The following is a 19,663-nucleotide window of genomic DNA, read 5'->3' on the forward strand; positions in this document are numbered from 1 at the left end:
AGCAGGGACAGACAACCTGTAAACATGTAGGCTGCTCATGGACTGTCTTCAGATTTGTGAGATAACATTAAAAACAGGTCATAGAAAACAAGTGTAAAGGACATTTTTAATCCAATTTTATAAACAAACATATTTAATTTAGCAGCATAACCAGATGGTCTTGAGGTATTTTTAAATCCATACTCTGAATTTCATCCCACCCTCCCACTCGCATACAAACAGACTTACACACCAACACATCCATACTGCACACATACACTCATCCACACACACATCCACACTTGAGTCCTGTGGCCCCAGTCTGGAAATGAGCAGAGCGGGCTCCCTCTTGTAAGGCAGGCACACTTAATGGTGCAGTTTTGGCTGTGGGACAGAAGAGACATTGAGATTGTTACTTTCATTTTGACACGGGTCTGTATATTCACTTCAGAACTGATGGATGAGTTGGACTCCTCTGACACTGTTTGATACTTCCTTTATGTGCAATGGATGTCTGAAACTCATGGGAGAGCTACAGCGGGGCGGTGGGGACTGAACTAAAATCAGCTCGTTTAAATAGGACCATTCTCTCTGTATTCTGGGTAGCATGCAATTTGATATTCATACCTGATTGGCTTTAGCACCGAGCTGCTAACCTCACAGTTACTGTTGACTCCAACAGAGGAATAGCAACAGTTACTACGCCTTTTTACAGCACTATTGTGCAACTCCTGTCCTAAAGAATAACAGCTGCAGAACCACACTGACTGTTATCAAAAAGAATGATGCATCTGTCCCACGCTGCCTCTTCTGCACTGTAACACGGTGACATGGACCATCTCGCCAAAGAAGCACATCAGGCTTTGCAGCATTAAGTTGATATTGGTGAAAGTAGAGCCTTTTTAATGGGTCATTTTATAGTTCTGGTGGGGAGCACGGGTGAGGTGCTGCAGATGAAGCGGGGGTAGTGATACAACACGTCTGATGTTGAAGGCAATTAATGTGTGGCTGTGTTATGGACTCGCTACTTTACATTTCGGTTATTTAGGTATAGGGTATACAGGTTACAGGTTTTTGTGGTCTCATGTGGTTCCGATTGTCGCCATGGAAACATAGCTCTTAAAAGTGGAAGTTGTGAAACCCCCCCCCACAGAACACCATGACGACATGTTGAGTGGTGGCAGGATGATTCAGGTTCCTTGGCATTGTGTCATCAGCTCCTGCTGCTGTCCCTCACAGGGTCAGCCGTTACCTCAGGAACATCAACAAGCTGACCCCTGCACACTAACAGTATAACCCCCCCCCTCACCCTGGGTATTGATCAGCCTTTTTGTCTCCTTCACACTCACCTTCTGTGTGCCCAGTTTCTTCTCCACGCCCCCAGCCAGCCCCCCCCCTTTGCTTTCCTTCCAGGGATAAAAGTTGGAGCGCGGAGAGGAGGAGGAAGGGCCGGAACTGGAGGAGGGGGGGCGGTGCACTGAGGGTTTGGAGGAGGGCGAGTGCTCCTCCATTCCGCCCCCTTTTCGTTTCTTCACAAGCCCCTGGTGCTCAAAGCCCCTCCCACCGCCCTGCCCGTGTAGTCCTGAGTCCCCCCCGCCGGCCCTGCTGTGGGAGTTGTGGTTGGTGGACGAGGGGTCTGAGGGTGTGGAATGGCCCAGAGGAGTGTGTGTCCGTCTGTAGGTCCAGACCGCCTTGGCGGCTCGTGAATGGGATTCTGACGGGGAGGGCTGGGGGCGGGGCTTGCCGCTGGGGGAAAGTGTGCCATTGGTCTGTCCATGTGTGAGGGGTGAGGAAATGGGGGTTTTAGAAGAAGAGGATGAGGCTGCAGAAGGTGGGCGGCCCCGGTCCTGGAGGAGTATACAGTTCCTGTCGGGGCCTGAGTGCTCCCCCTCCTGGGAGGGGGCTTTGCGTTTGCGCTGGGCAGCAGCGGTGGCGGCCTCCTCTCGCAGCTTCATCGTCTGCTTGCTGGGACGCCCTACAGGGTTCTTGAGTCGCCCGGAGCCCCCTGAACGCACCGTCACAGGCTTACCCGGAGACAGCAGGTGACCCCCAGCGAGGCAGCCCACACTGCCCCCAGAGTTCTCTGACTGTATGGCTGTCTGGAGTCTTCCTGGACCTCGACTGGAGGAGGAGATAGAGGAGGCCGTTTTGATTGAGGAGCTGATATGACTTCCTGTGCGGACCTTAGAATGTAACGACGAGGAGGACGAGGAGGAGGACGAGGAGGACGACGAGGAGGACGACGAGGAGGAGGAAATGCTCCGGGCGGAGGAAGGTGAAGATTGGAGATCTGTGGCTTGAGGTATTTTCCTGTTTTCAAAGAGAATGAATTAGGTTAGAATGAAACTGACATGTTGTACAGGACTGGTTAGGTCATTCTTGGATCAGATGCTGTTTTACTGAATTAAATATGAATATTTTGATTTCATAAGATGTTTTTAAATGGCAAAATTCACTGTGATTCACAGTTTCTCACTCGGTTGTTTTTAGTGCTTTATTATATTGTGCTGCTTGCCTTGGTCCTCATTACCTTTTGCTAAATGTGTTATCAAACTTCACAAAAGTGTTTTGCAATACATCTAAAAAACAATTTTGTACGATTTCTCAACAACATGTTATCTGTGGTTAAAATACAGAAGACAGTTTGTGAACAGCCATGTGCGCATGCCTCCGTCACTGCTCCAGAAATCAAAGGGTTTGATACCTCTAGAATCATATAATTGAACACAGTTAACCAACATACCTGTGAAAAGCAGATGTGATAACTTTAATACAATTAAGATGTGGTATGCCAATCATACTTCAAGAATTAAGTAGTTGGGTAGAAATTTAAAATAGGACCGCTACATTAAGGGATGGTTTTGCTAGTTACTATGGTAACCGCAGGGCTCTGACAAGCTGATGTATTGCTCAACAATGAATCTACATTTTAGTGACATCAACAAAAAATCACAGGAGGATCAATATCTATTGAAAGACTAAATATATATCAAATCCCATTCTAAAGGAAGAATTGTAGTTTGGTACAGATCCAAATGTAAATGGGAATCATGTAAAACATATCCTGGCTGTGGCTGAAAATAGTTCGGTCCTTATATGAACCATTTTATCTGTGCATGTAAACGCAGTCAGTCTCCATCTTAGTGCAGACTTCAGTCGGTGTTCAGCGCTGTGATTCTGGCAGCACAGAGCACCATCTGCTTCATCTATTAGTGACTAAGCAGTGGGTTACACTCAAGTTCATCTGCAAGTGTTACCAAAAGCATTCTGAGGAAACAACTCGTCCATCTAAAGTCTCAAAGAAACAGAAATTGGATGGAGGCGAAGGATAGCTGCAGGCCTGGAAGAGGATGAGTATAGGTTGATCCATGAAGAATTGTCACTATTGATTTGCATATTTTATACTAGTGATCAGGATAGTCTCAACATGTCATTAAAACAGCAGTGTGTTTGAGGAATGGGCTGAACATTTGTATTACAAATTACTATCTGTTTAAAGCTGGACAATATACTTGGTTAGATGCAAATTCTAGCCCATTGAAAACCTTTGGCAACACTGACGCATTACATGCTGCTATTTTGGTTGCATTGGAAAAAATATTCTGTGTAGAAAAATATATATATTTGTGTCAAAAAACGTAAGAAAATGCCCAATTCCTGGTATTGGTACCAAGGTCTAAACCTTTAGAAAACAGCCAGAACATATAAAACATAAAGCCACAAAGAAAAGCACTTACAGCTCCAGAAAATAGAAGAGACCACTTCAGCATTGTCAGTTCCTCTGGTTTTACTATTTAAAGGTAAGTCTTTGAGTTAAATGAATGTCATTAAGTTAAAATGTTTTTTTGTATTCTATAAACTACTGACAACATGTCTCTGTGTTGAATTCAACAGACACTGGAATGGCTGCCATACATGTAGAGATAAAGATTAAAGAAACATTTGGAGTGGTCTCTTTATTTTGTTTCCCAGAGCTGTAGATAAGGAGAAACTATGTTTGTTCTTTTAGCATAGACCATATAGAAATGCCAGGGACAAACACATACCATAACTATCTTTATCCTGGCAAGAAATGTTGAGAAGGAGCAGCATAAAAGCAGAGCAAAGTCAAAAGGGCCAATGAGAAAGTGAGTTTCTTACTTCCAGAGGTGTGCGCTGATGTGCTGCTCCAGCATGCTGCTGAGAGCCGACCTCAGGTGGTGGAGTCTGCGGTCAAACGTGTAGATGCCATGACCCAGAGCATGGCCGCCAAATGAACATACCTGCAGAGAAGGCTGGTTGTAAATCTGTTGCGGGCAGGTGTGTTAACCTCTAAGAGAACACTTTGAAGATGAAACCGTGTTGCACCATCACCCTCATCCACTCTTTCATATTGTTGAACCCAAGTGCAAGTAGCTCACCGCTAAAGGTCTGGGATGTGCAGCAGAAGATGGGAACTCATTGGGCTCCTCGGGTCCCTCTGCTTCACTTTCATCACTGGAGACTTTTCCATAGAAAAGAGGTGACGGGGCCCCCCACTCATCCTGCTGCTCCTCCTCCGTGTTGCTCTCCGACACAGACGATGCCCGACTGTAAAACAAACACCATCAATGTTTTGCTTCAACTGTTCCGCTTTTTTTTGGTTCCACTAAAATATATTTGACTATTTAAAAAAACAAACATATTTTTTTAACTGTCTCCTCAACCTGTGCCTGACACTCCAAACTGTGTTTAATGTGTGTGGGTTTTGATCAAATTCATATGAAGTGTGATGTGCCTCCATCACCATCCCAGCTGGCATCAGTAAAGTTCACTCACCTGAAAGCAGGGAGGCTGGCCAGGGGTCTCCTGCAGTGTGGGGCCCCCGCCTGTTCCATGGGGGCCTCTGGGCTGGGGGAGCGTCCAGCGGAGGAGTTTCCATCCAGGGATTGGGCCCCTTTTTCCCGGACCTTGGTCTTCAGTTCTGCCACCAGCACGTTAAAGTTCTTGCTGCGGCCCATCACTTTCCTCCGCTGGTGGACGGAGTGGATCTGAGGACAGAGGGACGGCAGCTCAGTCACTACTGATCTCCAGATACACAGAGAACTGTATTAGGTAAGGGTCCCAAAATATGGATTTTCTAGACTTGTTGGCTTATTGCTGTATATCCTTCCCTGCAGAACTGTTGGTTATTTAATCAGCCTGTGAACCTATTCAGGACATGGCTGTAAGTCTTTCCTCTATAAAGTGTTTGATGATGAATGTCCCAAACTAAGCCAAAAGTCTTCCAAATACTGGGAACCATTTAAGATATTCTATGACTGCTCTGAATAAAAACGACCCGTATCATAAGCTTCATTGAAGGTGGTGGCAGCTTTTTATTCAGACGCAGCTGTGGGATGTTTTCAGAGAAATGCAGCGGTGTAGATCTGAATAAGGCTTTAAACAGTTGATCCCGTTTTACCCATTGAACTGTTTAAGCCCGGGGGCCAAATGCGGCCCAAGGTCCATTTTGAAGTGGCCCTCAGCAAATTCTAAAAGTATCATGGATTATTGCCCATCTTTTATTGTACATCTTAAATATATATCACATGTTTTATTAAGTTATATTTTTTAATGAATTCTGTCAATCAAAGTTGAAAACATTTTCAGACAAATCTCAGTTGATTATTCACACAAGCTTGAAATAGACCCTCAATATTTCTCTTATCATCAGAACTCTGAGGCTTTTCTTTTTCTTGAAGCATATTCAAGTATCAAGCATAATTTATCTAAATTTGAGTGATTTTGCTAACCTAACTAATGAGGCAAAATACCTCCCCTCACTAGCTAGGGGCCCAGCTCTTCGTATGTTTTCCTGTATGTGGCCCTCAGTGAAAAAATGTTGGACAACCCTGAATTAGACGATAAGTTAATTTCCAAATAATTGATTGATGGTTTATTCTGTTTAATGACAACATTAGTGTCCATCACACAGTACGAGACTTACAGCTGATGTATCTTAGCGGCTCACTTTTTCAAAAACACATTCAGTTTACAATGAAATCAAACAGAGAAAAAAACACCCCAGCATTGTTGGAGCTGGACCTCATGTTTTTTATTTCAAATGTCTGATGACAACAGGTCCTTTTGTTGTTTTGGAAAAAGTCTCAAGTACTTTGCTTACATTCTCACATACAGTTTCATCCCACAGGCCATAAGACAGTTAAACACCTGACCTCTGTAAAGTGCCTCCATAAACATTCATCTGTTGTCATTGTAGGTGTATTTATCTAACTAGTATTCACTGTAAAACACTGTATTCAATTTCACCTTACTGTACCTTTACATTCTGTTCTTGTATACATCATATTCCATTTACTTGTATATAGACTTCTGCTTGCACTATTGATTTTGAGTATATTTTGTGTTATATTTTTTCTTATTTCAGTATTTGTTTTAATGATTTATGTCTTATATAACTATGTTGCATTGTTTGAGGAGCTTGGGACTCACCATTTTCATTTCTACACTGCTACAGTGCATATTACATTAAAACCTTTGAATCTTTAATCTCTTAGAGTTTATTTCTTTTTGATTGCAGTAAGCAGGTGGGTTTATCAAACAGCACTATCTATTAGTATAACCTTTGCTGTTATCTTTAAATGCCTCAGTTTATTTTAATAATGGAATACTTTAGCAGGTGGAAGAGTCCACCTTCAGAGCAGGTAGACATGCGTGTCTTTCCCAGCACTCCTGTCACTTCCTGTTTGTCAGGTCGTCCTGTCTACTTGGCTGGATGTGGCCTCTCTCACTTCCTTCCACACACACACACGGCACGCACGCACACACACGCCAGCGTCAGTGAGTGCTCATCAGCCACAGAGAGGTGACTGTAGTGTAATTCATTTATAGAATCCACTCTGTCACTGTAAAGGCGATTTCTTAAATGCAGAATTTGATAATGCGTCACTTGTCATTTGAAACCCTCCAGTGAGATAATAGAAAGACTTTAAAGATATCTTACAATGAGCTCGCACAGCTTGATTTGAAGGTTCTGTGATTCCCTGGCAGGTTATCAACTCCAATGTGATATCAAAATTGTCAATGCAACTTTTAAAACAGTGAGACCAATCCACTTAGTGTGCAAAACACTGTTACCTGATTCACTTAGTGGATTTACAACGGCATTATCATGAAAACACAGATCTGGTCACAAGGTCACAGTTTAATTTACATTTCTTACAATAGATTAAACTCGCCTTGCTTCAGATTAAACACCAATATTGCTTGTTTATGATCTGCATATTAATCATTTGCTAATTAGCTTACTTTAAAGACCTTTTGAATGCCTCAAAAACATTAAATGACTGAGTCGATGGATCCAGTCACATGAAGAACAACGCCCCCCCCATTTACCAACCACAAGCGTGCACTATAAGACGACTTCGCTGCAAATTGAGCAGTTGTGACACGCACTACTTTATGATTTTGAGATTCACTAGTCACGTTAAAGCATTAATTAACCCAGCAAGCCTGGTAACGGTGCACACACATCAACACTTTACAGTAGTTTCCACTTCAATGAAACGGTTCCAGAGAAAGCTATGTGCACACAGGACTGCTAGTGATGTGTAATTGTGCCATAGGAGAATTTGCAGCCACGTGTTAAACAGTCCCACCCTCATCCTGACAGCAGATAATGGAATACATTCAGGAAACACTGAGCATCCCTCCAGAGATCATTAGAAGCCTTTCTGTTCTGCAACACCTCCATACCAACACAAGTCATGTTTCTTTGTACAGTCATTGGTCACACATTTGTTTATCACCTTGTTCGTCTAAGAATAAGAGTCAAATGTTGGTCTTTTTTAAAGACAAAATGTACTATAGTCATACAATATAACCCTATTGGCTGATATGATAAAATATAATCAGTGCATCCTTTGATTGGGACCTAACGAGCATGACTAACAAAAAGAAATACACGTAAATAAAGTGACACCCTACACTCCCAGAAATGACCATGGAACTGCCATCAATATATTCTGCTGCTGTCCGTCTGTCTTGCTGTTAAAGTCAACTACCTGTCAGTCATAAATAATCTGCTTTTCATTACGCTTTCCCATTGCATGTATCTCCATCAATCACATCCTCTCTATCAGAGTTGATAAGGTACAATTCTAAAATATTATCCGACTTCTTGGCTGTCGTCTTAACACTGAAGAGAACTCACAACCTACTTTTCCACTGTCATGTGTACGGACTGGGTCAAAATCAAAGGTGATAGGACTGGATCCTGAAATTAATCCTCTCAACCTTCTACTGAACTACACAGAGAAAATAGAGAAAAACAGATCAACAATTTAAAACCAGAAAAAGAGAAGGAATGAGACAGAAACATGAATGTGAGGCACATGATGAAGTGCATCGGCGTGGTGAGGAGGAGCGGTGTGTTTGGAGCTTACATTGCATGTCAGGAGGCGGGTGCAGACCTTCTTCCTGTCGGGGTCAAGGACGCCGCAGTGTTTGTCCAAGTCACACTCCCTCTCTGAGGAAACACACAGTCAGTACAACTCTGTAGTGACAGCTATGTGTCTATACTGGACTCATTTCACGCTTTTTAGTAGGCCGTCAGTAAAGATACAGTTTTAGTTTAATTTAATACAGCCTATCACATAGGCTGCGTCATGGTGTGCGCTTCAGACACGCTTTACACACACACGAGCTGAGATGTCTTTTTAGAGCAGTTCTATTTTCTTCTGTATTACGTGCATTTCTACAGTATGAATACGCTCCGAGTGCCAACCATCGGTGCAGAACTGCCGCTGAGAAATATTCCGAAAACTGAAGCTGCTTTACTTAATTGATGCTTCGAGTGGCAATGATTAGTCCATTAACAAAAAAACTATTTTGATAATAGATAAGGCATACAAATATTCTGAGCCTCTCAAATTTGAAGATTTCCTGTTTTTCTCAGTTTTTCTTTCAAATACAAATGATCTGAATATTTGGGGGTTTTGGACTGACAAAACACTTGACAGACATCACCATGAACTTTGAGAAACTGGGATTTTACAAAGGAAACTACAGAAAAAGAGTTGTTGGTTGAAGCTCTTATCATAATTTCCCATACACATCGTGGGTATACTGGTGTCCTGCATGTTCGGATAGACAGTCAACCAATCAATCTGACCTCTCTGCATGGTTCATGAAAGCACCTGGGGATTAACTTTAAACATGAACAGCATCATTTCATGGTGAACCTTTTTTCATGACAGTTCAAAGTTATAATAACAACTTCCTTCCTCTTAAAGATGTTCTGTGTGTTTCTGACAAATACAACTGTGGTTGTTTAGCAGGTAAAAATCATCAGTAGACAAAAGTACAGAAGAAGCATCCATCCTTCAACTGTTACTCCGCCCACATCACCCAAACGGCTCCCTCTATACTCACTGGAGGCCACTTTGTTGTAGGGTCTGGGTACCCGGTGGCTTGGAATTGACGAGGACTGGGGGGAATCCTTCTTCTGATTCGGGGTGGAGGGCCTATCACTGGGAGGAGGCCTACCAGGCGGGGTGCCTCCGTGTGGCCAGGGCGGGTCTCTGAGTGATGGCGGGGGGGAGCTTATAGGAGGTTCCAGAGGCGGAGGCTGCTTGAACACTGGTGACTCTGTGTGGCCGCTGTGGGAGGACTTCTCCAGCGGGGAATGTCTGCGTCAGGAAGACCAAAGTTAGTTGTTTTTTTTGGCTTAACTTTTAACATCACTGGCAAAAAAATATATTTAAATCTACTTTTCAAGAGTATGTTATCCCAAAAATGTTCTATGAGGTGGTGATGGTGAATAAATACTTCAACGTTTGAATCTAAAGCTAAAAAAATCACCTGCCCTGTCGATAAATGTCTGAAGCTACCATGCGTCATAACTTTTTTTTTAAGAAGTATCCCTCTTATGTTAGTGTTTCAGATTCATTCGAGCGGCAGTCAATACATTCTTCACTTTGCTCAATACAACTGGCTAGACTGGTGATACTAAGACAAACCAGTTTTAATAGCAAACTGCCCCCACCATAGAATCTAATGTTGGTGGTGTATTGATAGCCTCAGTTGCAGACCATTGGATTTTTACTGAAATGACATGTGGCCACATTTCCCCCCACATTTGGCTGTTATGAAATCAGCTTAGAGGTTCATTGTGGTAGTGTGCTGGTCTCCTGATGGAGGTCCCTGTTCTGACACATACTCCCCCAAAAAAGATACCATTAAATTAAGTTTTTTGGGTGAAAAAAAACATGTTTTAAAAAAAAAAAGTTGTTCGCTATTTTGCGTAAGGTCTATTCTGTGAACACTAAACTTAAATTACAGTCCCCCACCCCCCAACTTGCTCCAATCTGTTCTTACCGTACTCCATCCTTGGGGTTCTTGGCAGGTCTGTACTGCGGTGGAGTGGAAGGAGAAGGTGGGGGTGGTGCTGGCTTCGGCTGCCCGGCCCCCTGGCCACGATTCTCCCAGGATGAAGCGGAAGCAGCGTTGGTCCCATGGGAAGGAGAATGGCCGTGGTGGGGCCTCTGATGGGGTGGCGGTGCAGGGGTGGGGGAGCGCAGTCGGGCGTACAGCTTGGCCAGCGGGCCGTGCCGTCGCTCACAGTGCTTCTCGAACGCTTGCGGCTTCACTACCTGGCCGCAATGGCTGCACACCACCAGGTAGAAGTCATCATGGCCGGGGTACAGGCCGAAGATGGACATGTCTTTTCGAGAGGAGAGAGGATAGACGAGAGACACATTTATCTCACTGCCAAATGTCACAAAGCAATGTCACCATGTAGGCGAAGACTGTAAGAGCTGAACTCCACCGGTAGAATCGAGCAGAAAATAAATGCTTTCTGATAGGAAGGGCCTTTTAGTAAAAACAACACTCCAACATCTTGTATTCTGACATCAACATGAAATGACTTCTAGACATCTACTAGAATTTATATTTGTAGCTTTTAACAAATAAATAGAACATTGACACATTTTAATAACATGCCATTTACTTGGTAAATGTATTGGCTGGACACAGATCTTAGCTGCATTGTGTTTTTTTTCTCGTTGAGGGTGTTTTCTGAGTGTCATACATTTTTTCACCTTATCCAAGCGTTTTCAGGCACTGTCAACAGGTGACTAATTGTGAACAACGGTGATTTTTTGCTCATATACGTACGTATTGGTCGGCATGTGATAGACCAGCAACCTATCTAGAAGGCAACCCACCTCTTGTCCATGTGCTAAAAGAATATTTTAGATTTGCTTCCAAGTTGGGTTGTATATGGTACCTACAGTAGATGGGGGTTAGCACCCCCTAGTTTGGATTGCGAGACAGGAGCAGCAGCATGCAAGCTAAGCAGTGTCCTGCTCTGAAGTGAGCAGCAAAACATATCATCCCTATAACAGCAGCTTTAGTGCCTCATCAGAAAGGGCTGTCTGGGAATAAAGGAATAACGCTGAAATGTTTCTAAATAAAGACAACAATTACAACTGTTGATGAATTTTTACGTGTGTTTTTCAGAACTCCAAGTCCTTTCTACCTTTCCAAAATAGGGGCGTTTCAACCGCCTTCTCCACAGACTCTGGAGAAGCACCTCTACAATACAATCCCAATTAAAGAAAACACTGGACTATACTTCATTTGAAGTAGCAGGTTAAAGTTATTATAAAATTGATGGAGATGATCTTGCAAAGTTTGCATTTCCCAAAGAAACATCAACTAAAAATAAATCACTAAAAAGACGTACGTTTAGTAAAGAAAAAAATAAAAAAGCCTTAGATGATAAACTTAAAATCAAAGCAAATGTTTGGATCCCAGCTCAATCATCATTACCTTCTTCTGGCTTTTTCTTTCCATATGATGTAAATGCAGTGTGTGTGGGAACAGTGTGTGTGAGAAAGTGCACAGGCTTATGACTACGTTATTTTTTAAAATTTTCATTTCATGCTCTGAAATGAACAGGTCGGAGTTTCTGTAGGACTCCTGTGTTACAGACAGCCATGCAAGCTGTTTTTACTCGCCCTGGAGTCTGCAAACCAGAACCTCTTCTGCCTCTATGAAAGGCTGGAGACCAAAGAGAGGCTAAGTCCTCCCAGGTCAATACATGCAAGAACATTCACAACTAGACCAGGAGTTAGGGTTATTGTTTTCAGATGTTCCAAACAACAGCAGCGTAATGTCTGATAGATAAAAGTGTGCAGACTTACCCTCCTTACTAAGTGACATGGCCTCGGCAGCTTTTTTTCCATTCTTGTTGCAGTCCCCTACATCGGTGCCTGAAACATCACACATAACAGAGAGACAGATGTTTTCTAAAAGTTGTATGACAGGATCTTAAGCATGACAAAACTGAACAGCACACATTCTGCACATAACAGGCCCTTACCCTGGGTTACATAAAGTAACAATGTGCAGGTAAACTGCTTCCCTGCTGACCCTTCTATTGATAGTCATTATGTCAGTTTTCAGCGATCAGGAGCTTCAGGTGTTCTGGGCTGGAGGGAGTTTATATTTGAGTTGCGAACAAAGTAGCACTTTAAGGGGTGCCAGACAATGAATGAGCGTTCACACTTGAAGATGGGAAGAGCAAGAGCACTTTTTGGGCAGAAGTCAAACATATGAGAGTTCCTTTCGCATACACAAAGATAACATGAGTTAAATTGAGGCTAGGGGGGGGGGCTGCCAATCACAAAAGAACACTGATCTAAAGCGAAAGAACAGTGAGTAACGTTAGCTCATATCAAAGGCAGGGCCAGCGTTTACATCAGACTCCTCCTCCGTCACCGGTGTCTACTCTCAACCCTGATGCTGCTAACATTAGCATGCTAACGCTAACTACCTTGTCTCTAGTCTGGCTCGCTAGCTAGCTCTCCACGGGAAGAAGTTGCTCGCCCAACCATCTACACTAGCCTCCTTCCGCTGTGATGCCACCGCTGCCCGGCTGCTTTCACGAAGATGAAACACGCCCAATAAAGGCTGGCAGCTTGTGTCATGAGCACCGCTATAAAACACATACTATAATGGCTCTATCTCAATAAGCATCACTTGTTTTTTCTTGAAGACAACGAATGCAGTGGGTCCTGGAGAGAGCATCATGTTACCCACCCAGCGCTAGGACCCGGCAGGGTCTTTGTTTGGGTAACATGGTTAGCTCTGCGCTCCGTTTCCACGAAAATAAAGCCCGGCGCTTTGGTTACATGGCTCACTAGCTGCCAGTGTTTGCGTCGTTGTTCTTCCTTACCCTCCGACGCTGTCACACCGGCCCATTCGGCCCAGGCAGTCCAGCTTTGACCCACGAAATCATCGAGGCTAGGCACCCGCCGATCCAGAGCAGCCATTACTTTTACTGCGCGTTCACGCACCGCCATCATCACTGCGCGGCAAGCAACTTACGTCATATCTCGCGCTCTCGACATGATAGGAACTTCCTGCGTGCGCGTTCACGGGACTCTCTCTACACCCACAGGCAGAGAGAGAGAGAGGGAGGGAGAGAGAGAGAGAGTAATTGTATTACTGTATAATTCATATGTAACCATTTGCAATGTTGTGTAATTATTTTGTATTTTGATGCTTTGGTAACATTGTTTCTTTTAACTTTCATGCCAATTAGGCCCCTTTGAATTGAATTGACAGAGAGAGAGAGAGAGAGGGAGAGAGAGAGAGAGAGAGAGAGAGAGTGCTATAATGCACAATGATCAATAACTCTCACTTTCTAGTTGATGTTCGAAATAATATTGTTTTCCTTGTGAAGAAAACATGTTATTCTTGCAAAATGTGTATGAACTTAACAGTACATTTCTAATGTATGTATAGATGTCATGATTGTTCAAAGCTTTGGCAATACTGTATGTCTTTATGGTCATGCTAATAAAGCTATTTGAATTGAGAGAGATAAAGAGAGAGAGAGAGAGACTGTCTTGAGTAAAACTCTAATCAGATTTAAACAAACACAAATACATTTAATTCTACTTGGCACAATGGTATATTTGACAAAGTTTCATATGGCATATTCTTGTTTATGTTAATTAAGTTTTTATTTTGAAGGTATCTTTGGGCACTGGGTAATTTGGAAACCTGGTGTAATCGTATATATTGGAGACAGGTAGTGGAGGCATTGGAGCACGGTTAAGTGTATTTTTGCTGATATTGCATCATAGCAATAAATGCACCAAAGGATATTATTGTGTGGGTTTGGATCATTCCAATGCGTAACATTCAATATTTGTTTTGAGTTAATTTTTGGTTTTACTTTTATATGATTTTCGCCGCAACAACATAATTTAATGTACACAAACATTAAGAGCTCAGCAAGGAATGAAATGTTTCTCTCATTAGCATGGAGTGAGATAGGTTGCTGTTTGAGTCCGAATAGTCAATATCTGTATTAATGAATTGGCCAGCATCCCAGAGACATCACCTGGCCTCACTCCATACCAAATCCAACGCCTGCTCTACAGACGACCTGGTTCTGCTGTCTCCTTCAGAACTGGGCCTCCAGCAGAACCTGGACCTGCTGCAGCACTGGGAGTGAGAGGGAAAGCACGCAGGGCACTTTCTGAAATAAAAAGTCAATTTTACATTCAAATCTGGACTCATGATAGAACCAATTCTTTGCCATGTCAGTGAGGTGGGGTCTTCTCTCTTAACACTATTGGGACAAACATTAATTTGAAATTATGCATTCAGAGTGCTTCAAATAAAATATATTGGCACAGAATTGGACCAAGTATGCAGTTCTTCTAGACCCTGGTAACCTGGAATCTGGTCTGAAATAAATATTTCCCCAGATTTGAACCTTGAATCTGATCACGTAACATACTGTACATGGACAAAATACCAATCCTGTTAAGAAAGCTCATATTTGGAGGAGAAAAGAGAGTCCACTCAGTGATTGCAGGCCCAAATATTATGACATAGGAAAATGAGACATGAGAAATAATAATTCCAAATTTAGAAAAAATATAAACCAAGTCTCACCATTTAGACACAAATATTGTTTTTTTCTAGGAGAGATAAAAGTATGGCATGTCTATTAGCTGAAGGTCTTCTCCTGCCATAACACGAATAAAAATAAGTAAAAATAACACAGTGGAGGAAACAAGTATTTGATCCCCTGCCAATTTAGTTAGTTTACCCACTTACAAAAAATGAACTGTCTGTAATTTGTATGGTAGATTTATTTGAACAGTGAGAGACAGAATTGTCAAAAAGAAAATCCAGAGATTTACATTAAAAAAAAGAGATACAGTGGGGAGAACAAGTATTTGATACACTGCCGATCTTGCAGGTTTTCCCACTTACAAAGCATGTAGAGGTCTGTAATTTTTATCATAGGTACACTTCAACTGTGAGAGACGGAATCTACAACAAAAATCCAGAAAATCCCATTGTATGATTTTTAAATAATTAATTTGCATTTTATTGAATGACATAAGTATTTAATCACCTACCAACCAGTAAGAATTCCGGCTCTCACAGACCTGTTAGTGTTTCTTTAAGAAGCCCTCCTGTTCTCCACTCATTACCTGTATTAACTGCACCTGTTTGAACTCGTTACCTGTATAAAAGAGACCTGTCCACACACTCAATCAAACAGACTCCAACCTCTCCACATTGGCCAAGACCAGAGAGCTTTGTAAGGACATCAGGGATAAAATTGTAGACCTGCACAAGGCTGGGATGGGCTACAGGACAATAGGCAAGCAGTGTGGTGAGAAGGCAACAACTGTTGGCGCAATCATTAGAAAATGGAAGAAGTCCAAGATGACGGTCAATCTCCCTCGGTCTGGGGCTCCATGCAAGATCTCACCTCGTGGGGCATCAATGATCATGAGGAAGGTGAGGGATCAGCCCAAAACTACATGGCAGGACCTGGTCAATGACCTGAAGAGAGCTCGGACCGCAGTCTCAAAGAAAACCATTAGTAACACATTACACTGTCATGGATTAAAATCCTGCAGCGCACGCAAGGTCCCCCTGCTCAAGCCAGCGCATGTCCTGGCCCGTCTGAAGTTTGCCAATGACCATCTGGATGATCCAGAGGAGGAATGGGAGAAGGTCATGTGGTCTGATGAGACAAAAATAGAGCTTTTTGGTCTAAACTCCACTCACCGTGTTTGGAGGAAGAACAAGGATGAGTACAACCCCAAGAACACCATCCCAACCGTGAAGCATGGAGGTGGATCATCATTCTTTGGGGATGCTTTTCTGCAAAGGGGACAGGACGACGGCAGCGTATTGAGGGGAGGATGGATGGGGTCATGTATCGCGAGATCTTGGCCAACAACCTCCTTCCCTCAGTGAGAGCATTGAAGATGGGTCGTGGCTGGGTCTTCCAGCATGACAACGACCCGAAACACACAGCCAGGGCAACTAAGGAGTGGCTCCGTAAGAAGCATCTCAAGTTCCTGGAGTGGCCTAGCCAGTCTCCAGACCTGAACCCAATAGAAAATCTTTGGAGGGAGCTGAAAGTCCGTATTGCCCAGCGACAGCCCCAAAACCTGAAGGATCTGGAGAAGATCTGTATGGAGGAGTGGTCCAAAATCCCTGCTGCAGTGTGTGCAAACCTGGTCAAGAACTACAGGAAACATCTGCTCTCTGTAATTGCAAACAAAGGTTTCTGTACCAAATATTAAGTTCTGTTTTTCTGATGTATCAAATACTTATGTCATGCAGTAAAATGCAAACTAATTACTTAAAAATCACACAATGGGATTTTCTGGATTTTTGTTTTAGATTCCGTCTCCCACAGTTGAAGATTACCTATGATAAAAATTACAGACCTCTACATGCTTTGTAAGTGGGAGAACCTGCAAAATCGGCAGTGTATCAAATACTTGTTCTCCCCACTGTACATTGAGTTGCTTTTAATTGTGGGAAATAAGTATTTGATCCCCTTGCAACCAATAAGAACTCTGGCTCCCACGGACCGGTTAAATCCTCTTGCTTTAAGAAAATACTCCTGATGTAAACTCTTTACCTGGATAAAAGACACCTGTCCACAGTCAATAAATCAGATTACAACCTCTCCACAATGGGAAGACCAGAGACAGGTCTTGTGATCATGGTGGAACTAATGTCTAAGGACATCAGGGACAAGATTGTAGACCAGCACAGGACTGGAATAGAAGACAAGACCACCAGCAAGCAGCTTGGTGAGAGAGAGACAACTGGTTTGATTATGAGAAGATGGAAGAAGCACAAAATGACCATCAATCGCCCTCGATCTGGGGCTCCACCATCTAAGATCATGAGATAGGTGAGGGGTCAGCCAATAACTACACAGGAGGGACTTGTTAATGATCTGAGGGCAGCTGGGACCACAGTCACCAAGAAAACATTGGTAACACACTGCGCCGTAATGGATTAAAATCCTGCAGCGTCCCTGCTCAAGAAGGCACATGTACAGGCCGTCTGAAGTCTGCCAGTGACCCTCTGAAGGATTCAGAGGAGGCTTATGAGAAGGTGATGTGGTCAGATGAGACCAGAATCAAGATCTTTGTCATCAACTCCACATGTCGTGTTTGGAGGAAGAGAAATGCTGCCTATGACCCCAAGAACACCATCCCCAGCGTCAAGCATGGAGGTGGAAACATGATGCTTTGGGGGGGTTTCTCTGCTAAGGAGACAGGGCGATTCTGGATTTTTTTTTGTGTTGTTATTCTGTCTCTGACTGAAAATAAACCTACCATAAAAATGACAGACTGTTCCTGTCTTTGTAAGTGGGTAAATTAACTAAATTGGCAGGGGATCAAATAGTTATTTCCTCCTCTGTAACCAGAGGTGCAGCGAGAGGAGATTGCATTATTCCACTCAGGAAAATGTATTTCAGTCAGTCTTCATTTTCTGCTAAAGCTGCTCAGCAATGGAACTCAATCCCAGTTACAATCAGGAAGGAATCAGCTCTATCAACACTGAATCAATCTACTGCCCCATACAACCCTCTGTCCGTCTGCACTGCCTGTGTTTTAACATGTTCTTTTTCTTTTTTGTTTGTTTTGTTTTGTTTTTTGATTAACATTTCCAGTACTGTATGTTGCATGTTGATTGTATTTACTTGCTTTAATTGAAATCTGTCCAGGGACTACAGATGAAAAATAGCCTCCTGGCTAACTCTGGTACATTTACATAAATGTTGATTAATGTGCACTGTCCCTATTAAATGAACGAATAAATACAACTAAAATGTTTTACATGAATATCATTTAACAAGCATAATATATGCTCAACACATATCAATGTATACTTTGAGGGATGGTAATGTTTGTGTTTTGCTTGCATTACAATCCACGCTGTGGAATTTCTAAATGAAGCACTTTCAATTCTCTTACTCTAACAAATTAAACGTGTGGTTTCTGATTCATCAAACGCACATATGAAAATAAAACAAACCCTAACCCTTTGAATAAGCCAAATTCATTATTAAAATATTGAAAACAGATGGATGTACTTTAAAATGCAAGGTAAATATACACACAAAACAGGTTTAAGAAGATACGCAGATATCTGGGGAAATGTGACCACGGTAATAGACACAGGAGGATGCACCATCTGAGCACAAACAAAGGTTATGGTCTTAAAACTATATATTTTTTTATATTTATCTTCTCCATATCTAATCAAATCATTTCACTGATAGCTCTGCCCTCTGTGCTTGGAGGTTGCAGAACATTTCCTTTGCAAACATTCTTCATGCTACATTTTTCTCCCAGTGATGTTTTGTGCGACTGAATTACAATTCTAACATTTCTTCCTTTTCATTTCTCCAACAGGGTTGAACAAATATAAGAGTTACCACTCTACAACTAGAATTGCACAGTATATCACTACCACCAACTGCAGACTTAAGTTAGCATACAAATCTGAGGCTAACATGATGAATACAGATTTCTTCTGACTGCCATCCCTCCCCCCACCATAAATGTACAGGCGTTATCCTCAGAGGACCTGGCTCTATATGTAACATCAATGCAAGTTAACTTTAAATGTTCAAACCCTCTATGGAAAGTTCTGCTTCAGACAGAATGTTTACTGTCCTTTTCTTCAAACTGTGAGACAAGTGTCCCTCATTAATCATCATTGGCAAAATTGAGGGGTGGGACCTTAAATATGATTCAGCCCACTTTTGTAAATGTATGTGTATATTTTCTGCACAGTTAACTGGTAGATAAAACAAAAAGGAGGGCACCTTGTTAAGTGATCAAAAATCACAGGTCCACAAACGTGAACACACCTTTCTAATCCCTGTAAGAGATTAAGCTTCACACAGGCAGTCAGAGTGGCGCTGAAACACTGTGAAGACCAGATGTAGGATAACTGCACATCACATGTACACTGTGCATGAGATAGCACTCTTGTACTGTCATCACATTCATCTCATCATCAAATTAATGCCATCGGCTATTGGTGAATAAACACGTCACTTTCTCCCAAAAATAAAAGGTTGTAGATGAAAAATAATCTATTTTAATTTGTGATCACAGTTAAAAATATAAAACCTTGTTTTAATGTTCTCTCTTTCTCAGGGACCCTGACCCTTTGCTCAAGCTCATATCAAAGAGGCTTGAAAGACATTTCTATTGGTGACTGGATATCGTTCTGGAAGGACATCCATAAAGTGTATACAGAAATAGGAAATAGAATGACCCAGCTGACATCAATACAAATGGGACTGCACAGATTATATATCATATCATCTCTTAAAATGCAAAACAATTAAATA

General features: G+C 42.4%; 1 protein-coding gene across 3 annotated transcripts; it reads right to left on the minus strand.

Moving 5' to 3' along the window:
* Positions 1–92: 92 nt before the first annotated feature.
* On the minus strand, positions 93–13,359 carry atxn7l2a (ataxin 7-like 2a). 3 transcript variants are annotated; one of them, XM_063909796.1, is made up of 11 exons: positions 13,184–13,359; positions 12,150–12,218; positions 10,318–10,663; positions 9,373–9,629; positions 8,385–8,467; positions 8,160–8,246; positions 4,777–4,988; positions 4,380–4,548; positions 4,120–4,241; positions 1,329–2,289; positions 93–363 (listed from the first exon to the last, which is right to left on the minus strand). In XM_063909796.1, the coding sequence occupies exons 1-11, from the start codon at positions 13,311–13,313 to the stop codon at positions 346–348; spliced, it is 2,454 nt and encodes an 817-aa protein (XP_063765866.1). In that variant the 5' UTR covers positions 13,314–13,359; the 3' UTR covers positions 93–345. The 3 variants fall into 3 exon arrangements, with proteins under 3 accessions (XP_063765866.1, XP_063765868.1, XP_063765867.1); XM_063909798.1 differs by lacking the exon at positions 13,184–13,359 and adding an exon at positions 12,329–13,008; XM_063909797.1 differs by lacking the exon at positions 8,160–8,246.
* Positions 13,360–19,663: the final 6,304 nt, after the last annotated feature.

Source organism: Eleginops maclovinus, chromosome 20, assembly GCF_036324505.1.
Source record: "Eleginops maclovinus isolate JMC-PN-2008 ecotype Puerto Natales chromosome 20, JC_Emac_rtc_rv5, whole genome shotgun sequence".
In the NCBI taxonomy this organism is placed as follows: domain Eukaryota; kingdom Metazoa; phylum Chordata; class Actinopteri; order Perciformes; family Eleginopidae; genus Eleginops; species Eleginops maclovinus.